The sequence below is a fragment of the Mauremys reevesii genome, linkage group 2 (genome assembly GCF_016161935.1).
Source record: "Mauremys reevesii isolate NIE-2019 linkage group 2, ASM1616193v1, whole genome shotgun sequence".
NCBI classification, from domain to species: Eukaryota; Metazoa; Chordata; order Testudines; family Geoemydidae; genus Mauremys; species Mauremys reevesii.
In genome coordinates this window covers 75,725,395-75,735,142 of record NC_052624.1, presented here as the reverse complement: position 1 = coordinate 75,735,142, position 9,748 = coordinate 75,725,395, and the positions used below count along the sequence as shown (strand labels likewise).

General features: G+C 40.0%; 1 protein-coding gene across 5 annotated transcripts in view; it reads right to left on the bottom strand.

The window, feature by feature from the left end:
- Nucleotides 1-673: 673 nt before the first annotated feature.
- CNOT10 (CCR4-NOT transcription complex subunit 10) overlaps nucleotides 674-9,748 on the bottom strand; it is a 54,581-nt gene continuing 45,506 nt past the window's right edge. For all 5 annotated transcript variants that reach the window (XM_039524142.1, XM_039524143.1, XM_039524139.1 and 2 more), the window contains exons 16-19: nucleotides 9,713-9,748; nucleotides 9,481-9,608; nucleotides 6,556-6,631; nucleotides 674-1,087 (exon numbers count right to left, since the gene is read on the bottom strand). In XM_039524142.1, coding sequence (XP_039380076.1) covers nucleotides 933-1,087; nucleotides 6,556-6,631; nucleotides 9,481-9,608; nucleotides 9,713-9,748 — 395 coding nt within the window. In that variant the 3' untranslated portion in view covers nucleotides 674-932. The remainder of the gene's footprint in view (nucleotides 1,088-6,555; nucleotides 6,632-9,480; nucleotides 9,609-9,712) is intronic.

The window sequence follows — 9,748 nt, the reverse complement described above, 5'->3', positions numbered from 1 at the left end:
TTCATTCCACCATATAGTTTAGTAGTGATGGGCTGTATTTACTGGGAGGACACAGAAGAAACCCAAGGCTCCTGCAGTTCACAATTCTGATGCTCTGATAGGTACCATAATCAATCCACTCTATACTTTTCATGATAATAAATCAGGCTTAAAAAAAATTATACATGGCAGAACCTATACAGGGAATAGATTTTAAGAAAATAAAACCATATGCCTAGCTGTACAAGGGTTTTAAGATTGGAGACAGCTGAGGAAAGTCATCTATAAAACAATCTTATTGTAAAACAGAAACTTTCAGATAGTAGCTGTCCGCAGGTAGAGAATCCAGTAAGTTTCTCAGCAAAAACAGCAGAGAAAAGTTGTCGCCGCTATAGTAGCTACAATACTATTGTTTCTATGACCTCCTGGTTAGCACAGGCCAGACTAGATGATCACAATGGTCTCTTCTGGTCTCAGGATTATCCAAAAAGATAGGTTGGCAGAGGACTCTTACTTTTTGTCCAGATCTGATGATGATGGTTTATCCCTGTTCCCTGAGAAGCATGACAAGTAGAGAGCTTGTGCAGAGGCTCTCCTTTAACAAAAAGAGGCAGCTGCACTGTCTGTACTGAAAATTAATGGAAGTGAGAGGTGGTGCAAACAAACTGCTCTGTATGAAAAACGCAGAATCAAAACTAATGATGCTGGTTGCGGTAGTGAGTTAAAATGATTAACAGCATAGCCTGAATCTATCATTCCTGTTTGTCATTTCCCCAATAAATATCTTTTACAAATTTCTTCAGACATGATTTTTTCATTGAATTTTTTTTTAATTAAAAATGTACACAAGCCAGCACATTCCAATATGCCTGGTATTCAGGTGGCTGAGAGTTTAAAAAATATACAAACTCACAAGCCCTCGTCTATAGGGCCCGTCAGGTTATAGCAAGACTTCATTTCCTCTGAACAGTGGTGAAAGCTGGCATCTGAATGGGCTGGATAGGGTGGACTGGCTGAAATATTGGCTTCTTTCGCATATCAGTGTGTGTTTTCACTGAAGGGAGAAGCTGGTTTCTTTTGATTATCTGCAGTGCCAGTTGAGTGTTACCTACAAAACAAACAGTTTCTAGTTAAAATTCACTTCTACCCATGACAAACTTGAGTCACAGGAGACAGAAAAAAAAAAATCTTGAAAAATCATCTAGACAATCCCCTGCCAGTGGTAGCTCCTGCCCATGCAACTCAGATAAACCTTATGCTGCAGCTGGCATATGCTATTTCATAATGATCAACATACTGATAAGTGGATGTCACCTACTACAGATGCACAAACAAAAGAAAGTTGAAGCAACAATCCTGCTCAATTCTAGCTGCTGTTCCTAGCTATTAACAGTTACACCTTCAGGACAGACACCTGACTTTAGAGTTGGCAGAGTACTTGACACTGAATCTCCAGAGCCACCTCGCCCCTACATCCAACTTGGACTTTTGTACAACCCTATTAGATCTGAAAACAAAGGTTCTTAGACAATTATACTCTTTTGCCATCAGTGATCTCTCAATCATCCCACAGACTACATAGTACGTAAGAAATGGAAACAAGTGAGACATCAAGGATACACAAATCAGAAAACATTAAAGTTAAGATTCCAGCTTAAATCAATCATGCTTAGAGCTAGTCCACATTTTTCAAACAAAAAGTTTCATTGAAAAATGGCCTTAAAAAAAAACAACCAACATGACCCTGAATTGTTTTCAGTTTAATGAATTCTGAAAAGATTGGGTTTTGAGTTCTCTCTCAAGTCCTGTAACATGAAAAGAGGGGGAAAGAGTAATGAGAATTTCTGAACTGAAGTGATGTTTCTATAAACAACTTTAGTCACACTGAACATCTATACCACTTTGAGGAGGAAACCTGAAAAGGAAAATAAAATGGGATCGTTCTCTTCTGGCTTTACTAACTGAATTTACAAAGCAGAAGTGTTTCCCAAAGTTTGCTTTAAAAACCTAAACAAAAGAAAATAAACTTCAGGTTTTATATAGAGCTGTCATTAACGTAATAGCTGTGCAGTCAAAGAAACCAGGTAAGCAAAATCTGGTTAATTGAAGGGACCTCTGTTTTAAATAGTCTGAATAAAAATTTTTGGTGGCACCTGTTTTTCCTCAAAAGATGTCTTTGTTAGGAATTCAATGTAAAAAAATAAATCTCTCACTCAACACAAAATTATCACAAAAACCAAAGAATGAGATTTCATACTTATTTTGAAAATATAAATTGAAAAATCTTAAAGGAAAAACTATCAGCTTAAGTCACACTCCTCTCTGAATGTTTTATGTGCTATTTTTACTTGTAAACGCATGGTTGTAACAGATTAGAGTGGTGACAAATTGAGCACCAACAGCACTTTCTGTTCAGTTATTAATGCCCCAGTCCTGCAGGTGGTTCTGTTCTGGGGGTCCCTTGCATCCAGAGTCCTGATGGCTTCAGCAGGGCTTCAAGTGGGTGCTTGGTTGTGTCCATGCACAGCAGCTCAGAATGAGGGCCTTCATTCCTGTTCCATGTGGGTCCTTCACACAAACAGGGGAAATAACATTTGCAGGAATGGGAAAAAGTGACTCATCTTACAGTAACTGGAGTCCTTTGAGATGTGCTGTCCATATACACATTGCACTATTGGCGGACATGAGCAGTACCCAGAGAGTCCCTGTGCTCCACATAAAGGGCATATAAGGGCAGCATGCACCAGTGCTCCTCTGTTTCTTCTGAACTGCAGAATCTGAAGGGTAAGGACGCCAAAGTTGAGCAGATGGAGGGTGTGAGGAATGTGCATGTGAGTAACATCTCTCCAGTGAAGCTGATGATGATGCTTGAGCTCTAGTTGAATGAGCCCAAGGAACCAAGTGGCTCTACTATGGCTACTTCACAGCAGGTCTTGGTGTAGTTGGAGATTCAGTTTGATGGTCTCTGTATTGATATGGCTGATCCCTTTATTCTTTTTGCAAAACAGACAAATAGCCTTTGAGAATATGAGAATGGTTGTGTCCTATGCAAACAGAGGCTAATACCCTCCTGCCATTTAAGAAATGTAGCGTTACTTCTGATCTTGAGGCAAGAGGCTTGGAAAAGAATACTGGCAAGTGGAACTCAGTAACCACTTTTGTCAGGAACTTGGAATGTTTCCTTGAGATATCTTATTGGAATAGAAGATTGCAAAGGGAGGGTCAGCCATCAGTAATTGGATCTCTTACCCATCTTGCTGATGTGATGGCCATCTTCGCTGAAGTGTAAAAAGGAACAGGTAGCAAATGGTTCAACTGATCTGCTCATGAAGGATTGAACTACTAAGTTGAGGCCCCATGGTGGAATGAGGTACTCGATCGGTGGGAATACGTCAATCAGCCCGTTTAAACATTTCATCATAGTCACGTGAGAAAATAGTGTGTTTTTCCAGTGGGGGTGGTGAGCTGAAAGTGAACCCTGACTGAACTCCAATGACAAAATTATTTTTCTTTAGTTCTAGCAAATAATCTAAGCTTTGAGGTATCAAAGAATTGTGAGCAACAATCAGCCTTCTACAGCACCAGTGGGAAAACCTTGTCCATTCTGGCAGGTAGGTTTTTCTTGGCGACCCCTTCCTGGTGTTCATTCCTCACTGGAGGACATCAGGCATATTCTACCAACAACATGCACCCAGGAAGGATTTCAGTTCTAGATATAGGATCTCTGCCTTGTTCTGTGACATGAAGTCTGGGAGCAGAGGTGGGTTGGGAGGTTAACAGGTATAGCAGGTCTGTGAACCAAAATTGGCAAGGCTATGCCAGGGCTATCACAATCAACTTGTATGAATCTTGCTGTTGACCCTTGCAGAGCACTCTCAATATCAGAGGATAGGCGTATATTAAGGTCCCTGACCCTGGAATCAGGAATGCATTTGCCAGGAAGCCCAGGCTGATGCCTCCCCTAAAACAAAATATTCAACACTTCCTATGACCCCATGTGGCAAACAAGTCTATCTGGAGGTGACCCAAGAACAGAGTTCTTGATCTCCCAGTAGTGATTCTGGAAAAAGTGCCCACTCAGTTTGCCTGCCAATGTATTTTAAATACCTGGTAAGTATATTGCTGATAGGACAATCTAATGTTAGATGCATCAGGTCCAAAACCTGACAGCATCTTGGCTCTGCATTGTTTTTTGATGTAGAACATGGTAATTGTATTGTCAGTCCATTATCCATACCAATTGTCCTCTGATAAGTTTGAGAAGTCTTGAAAGTTTTGCATCAGCTCTGAGGCTGATGTGCATCCTTGCTTCCCATACCATCCAGAGGCCTTGCACTTTGAGTAATCATATGAACCCCACCCCCTCCCCTTAGTGATGCATCTGTCACTATGTGATGGGTGTGTGTGTGTGTGAAGAGAACGGAAATCAATCCCCTTGCAGATGCTTAATGAGTTTTTCCAGTGTGTTCAGGGAGGACAGAACTAGAGAAGACACACAAAGATGCATTACTAATTATGACTGTTGGGCAAGTATACCATCTTCAACTGGTGAAGTCTGGCATGTGGTGTCACAAAGGTGACATAGAATACATGTTCTAGTAGCCATGAGACAGATCCTTGCTATGGTATTTGGGTTTTGTTCCAACTGACAGATGAGGGACAGTTGGTTGTTGAATCGGTCCTGAGGGATGTAAACCACAGACTTGGTGGAATTTAAGACTGCTCCTATGAATTCAATGTTCTGGACAGGAATCAGGCTGGATTGCTGCAGACTGACTTTTGAGGCTAAGCTGCAGCAGAGGTATAGGGTAGAGGCAGATGGAGTCTGAGGCGCGTTGAAGAGGAACTCATATTCAATGTCTGTTGGGAAGAGGGGGTGTGCCACTTGGCATAGGAAGGGCTGATAATTCTCCACTTAGTACCACCACTGTCTGCACAGTGTTGTTGAAGGCTGTGGTTTAGATAGGGGGCAGTAAAGGCAGTTTGCATGACCATTGGTTATGGGCACGGGCCCTTTGCATGTGGGGCAATACTTAAACCCAGGAGACACAGATGAGACCATCCTGGGTCTTGACAAGAAGTCAAACTAAGCTAAAACTTATCTAACCAGAATATACTGTAAAACTACTAAAGCTATTAAAAACGGTCAACATTATTAATTGTGCAGTAGGAAGCTGCTGGCAGTTGTACAGGCAGTGAGCTCAGTCTGAAGCCAGATGTGATTAAGAGGAATGGAGGAGTGCAGTGCGCTCTGCCCTCACATGCCCTCAATATGGAGCATAAGAACTCTCAGGGCACACGTGTGAGGTCTAGGTACTGCTGACTAAATACTCTGGGCTCAAGTGCATGATGCAAATGTGCATATGGACAAGCAATGAAGGAGAATACTATACTGAGGACGTCTCAGGGGTAGGTCTAGTACATAGCACTATCTAACTCATTTTTGGAAGCTTAATAGGTTTCAAGTTGGTGTCCCTTACAAAACCCAACAAACCTTTTAGTCCTTCTTTATACAAAGGTGCAAGAAAGTGCATAAACTTTATCATTCAATCTCCCATACCTCACTAACTGATAGGATTTTGCTCAAACTTTCCAAGACAAAATTGCTTTTGTACAGAGACAATGCATGGAAAATTTCAGCCCTGAAGATGAATGCTTTGGAAAGATACGAGTGTGTAAGAACAGGTTTATGCTAGACATTGTTTTTAAGTCTGCACTACAGAAGGCACTGCCAACCAGCGGTGTAATTTAGGCTAAGAGTCTTTAACTGATAAATACTTATTTTTACACAAAAGGAAACATAAAAAGAACAGGAGTACTTGGGCATCTTAGAGACTAACAAATTTATTTGAGCATAAGCTTTCGCGGGCTAAAACCCACTTCATCAGATGCGTGCAGTGGAAAATACAGTAGGAAGACAGATATATACACAGAGAACATGAAAACAATGGGTGTTACCATACACACTATAAGGAGAGTGATCAGTTAAGGTGAGCTATTACCAGCAGGAGAGAAGGGGAAAAAAAAACCAAAAACCCACAACACTTTGTAGTGGTAATCAAAATGGCCCATTTCCAACAGCTGACAAGGTGTGAGGAACAGTAGGGGGGAAAAAGTTTTACTTTGTGTAATGACCCATCCACTCCCAGTCTTTAATTTAATGGTGTCTAATTTGAAAATTAATTCCAATTCAGCAGTCTCTCGCTGGAGTCTGTTTTTGAAGTTTTTTTGTGGTAATATTGTGACGTAAAGAGATGGCAACCAATAGCGCCATGTAGAAGCGTGTACACACACACACACACACACACACACACAGAGCTTTGGACTTGAAATGTGGGGAACAATTAATTGCACAACTTGCTGAGCTGTAACACATCTGAACTCAAAATCTAAACAGACAGTATATTTCTGATGCTACTAATTGCTTTATTCTACTGCTTTGGCTTCAAAGGTTCCTTGGTAAAGTTTGCAGTAAGGCCTAAAATAATAATTAAACAAGCAACATGAGAGCACAGGGAGCGCCAATCAACATAAAAGGGGTTAAAATTGTTTAGAAAAGATGCTAAAATTACTTACCATTCTGTAGTTCAAGATACACAGCCAGTAGAATGGCCTCCGGAGGAATTTCTTTGGGATGGATCAGTGAAGCAGCCTTATCCCAAAATGAGAGAGAAAAAAGGTTAACACCACAACAGATAATTCAACAAGAAGGAAAATACCAGCTGGCAGGATAGTTATAAGACAGGGCAACAAACAAACCAAGGTACTATTTTTCAAATATAAATACCTGCCATCAGGTCCATGTATGCAAAGAGGATGACAGATGATCTGCCTTGTAAGAATATTTCGCACCTCTACTCTGAGGCACCATCTGCTTTTTACATACATACATGACAAATATAAATGAGTCATTCCTGAGCCAATCTGAAGGTTTTGTTTGTTTTTTCTTGGAGGGGTGATTTCCCAGATGAGCAATTCATTCAAAATCTCCCTACAGTCACATGACCAGATCCTCCGTTATGAAGCTAATAAACCTATTCAGATGTGCACCAGCTAGGGATCTCTCTCTCTCTCTCTATTCCCAAGCTGCAGCAGTTTGAGAACACAGTGAAATGTCATTGTCTCAGCCAATCAGAGTGCAGGAATACCATACAGTTACTTAGTTCCCTGTGCTCAGCCTGGTTGCCAATGATTTGTACAGATGTTTATTTCTCAATAATCATATAGTATTTGATTCCCCATACTCTGATCAGCTGACAGAGGTAGCCTACAAGGATTTCATGATCACAATACAATTATTTCTCAAAAAAGTGTGTTTTAAATATGCAGCTCTCCGATCAGTCACTCTGATCTCTGTGCTCTGACTGGTTCCTATACTCAGAAAGCTCGAGCACAGTGTTATTCCTTTCAGTCAAAGCAGAAAAATTCTCACGATTAACATGCAAAGAAAAACAGCAAGGGCTGTCAAGCCTCTGAAAGGGAAAATGTTATTAAATATTTGACTAATTTCCCTCCTCTTCATCCTTCAACCTCAACTTCCTTCCCTCTACAGCTGAGCAAGCATCATTGTTGTATTTGTGTTCGTCTTGTTTACACTGGACGAAAACAGCCCTTCTCCTAGTCAACTTTGAAACGTGTAAACAAATATATTGCAGCTATTCAAACAAAAGCCTTGCTAAGCTATGAGGAAAGGAAGTAAGGAAGAAAAGAATGGTAAAAAAGGAATGATGATGGGGGAGGAAAGGCTATGATTTAAAAAAAAAAAATAATTTCCCTTCCTGAAGTTACTTTGAATTTCATTTTGAAGTGTGAACAATTAAATATTTCCAACACAACAACAAAGATGCTTCTCATTAATCACCAACTGGTAGACTCAGGGGCCTCCAAGTTTATTTGCTATAAAACCCCTTAGCCTCACAGTTTGTTCAGCCCAAAATACAGCTATTACTTCACTAAAAAGGGAGAACACTGCAATTATATTAACTGAACCTGTACAAGTGCATTTGGTTTAATACCCCCTCACAACACACACACATTCCTGAAAAGTCTGGGACCATATTTGTGAAAACTAAAAACACGGGACAAAACGATTCTGTATAAAAAGCTCTAGTCCAAGCAGTACAGTTAAAAGACTAAACAGCAACTTGGGTAACTTGGTAGCAAAAGTGCTATTTCACCATTTGATTTGCCCTATTTCTCTCTGCAATAAAATCCAATGGTGTCCCTGCCCATTGTTTTTCTAGTTGGTTTCACTGTGTTGAAGACAGGCTGTTTAAATATGCACAGTGAAGTAATTCCCTGTATCCTCTCTTTCACACATGGTGGTAGTTACATGTAGCACCCAGTGACATGGATCTGCTCTATTGAAAGGAAGGAAATGAACAGCTTTGAATAGCTTCAACTTCAATTTCTTCAACTTCAGTGTAGTATCCTGTTTTGGACAGTGATTAAATTATGACAGCCTAAGTTATTCTGCAGAGAACCCTTTTTAGTTTTACACAGAGGAGAGCTGCTACACAGAGGGAAGAAAGGAAGAGGCAGTAAAATCTAGAAAAACTGTAGGAAACTGAACTCCAAGGATAATTAACTCCCTCAGCCTCAGGAAACCCCTAACCTTTCAGCACAAGTATTTGCACATTTTTTGTAAGTACTCCACAAGTGAAATTCTTGCATTCAGGCAGCAGAAATGGGATGTTTGTGTTTAGATTTTGATGTGACAGATAACAGCTATAAAGCATCCTAACTTCCCACCAAGGCAGTTGAACTGCTTTACAGTCTTAAAAGTAAACTAAAATCAAGTTTTAGCAGTCCAGTGTTTGGACCCAAAGCACCACAAAAATTCTACGTTTAAGGGCAATAACTATCACCGGTTTTGGGAACAATTAAGTGTCAGATTAATTTTAAACCCACCCACAAACAATTTAAGGCAAAATGTGAAGAAAAAGGCTAAAATTACAGGCTTAATTGACTGCTTTAGAGAGTTTGATGCTTTTGGCTTCCCTTTAGCCATCCCTATGTTTTTTAAAACAATGAAGCTAAAAGGGATGTTAGCATGATGCTTGACATAATTGAGAACAACTTCATTAGAACTAATCCAGAACAGCTCATTTAAAATCGTTCTAGACCATCGTATCAACATGCATTTAGATAGAACACCCAAGAGAAATTCACCTAAGCAGACAAACAGCTTTGAAATCAGGTGAATACATAAAGACGTGATTAAAACATTAATATTGGAAACATTTTTTAGGGTTATCTTCTGGCTGAAAATATATAGCAAGCTTTAACTGAGCAAGTTTGAGAATCCTAGGAAGGATAAAGGGGAAAGATGAGGGGGGGGAGGAAAGGCTATAATGTTTTCTTAAAAAAACATTTCCCTTCCTGAAGTTATTTTGAAGTTTCATTTTAAAGTGTGAACATAAATATTTCCAGCATAACGACAAAGATGGCTCCTATATAAGAGAACAGTACATAAAGCTGTCTTGAGGTTTGTTTTTTCACCTGGTGGAGACACTTGCGAGCTTTATCATATTCACTTCGCAAGCAGTAAGCACTGCCAAGGTTAAACAACATCATTGTTCGTGCAGAAGTGACTGAACTGGGATAACACTGGGGTGTCTGCTTGCCAGCTGAAAGAAAAAATAATCAAAATTATTTCACACTTTTGATTTCATTCCACACCATGGCAAGACAAATGCCTGCATTACTTCTGGATTCTGGAGCTATTACTTACAAGATTCCATCACCTCATTTTCTCCTTTGTCTGACC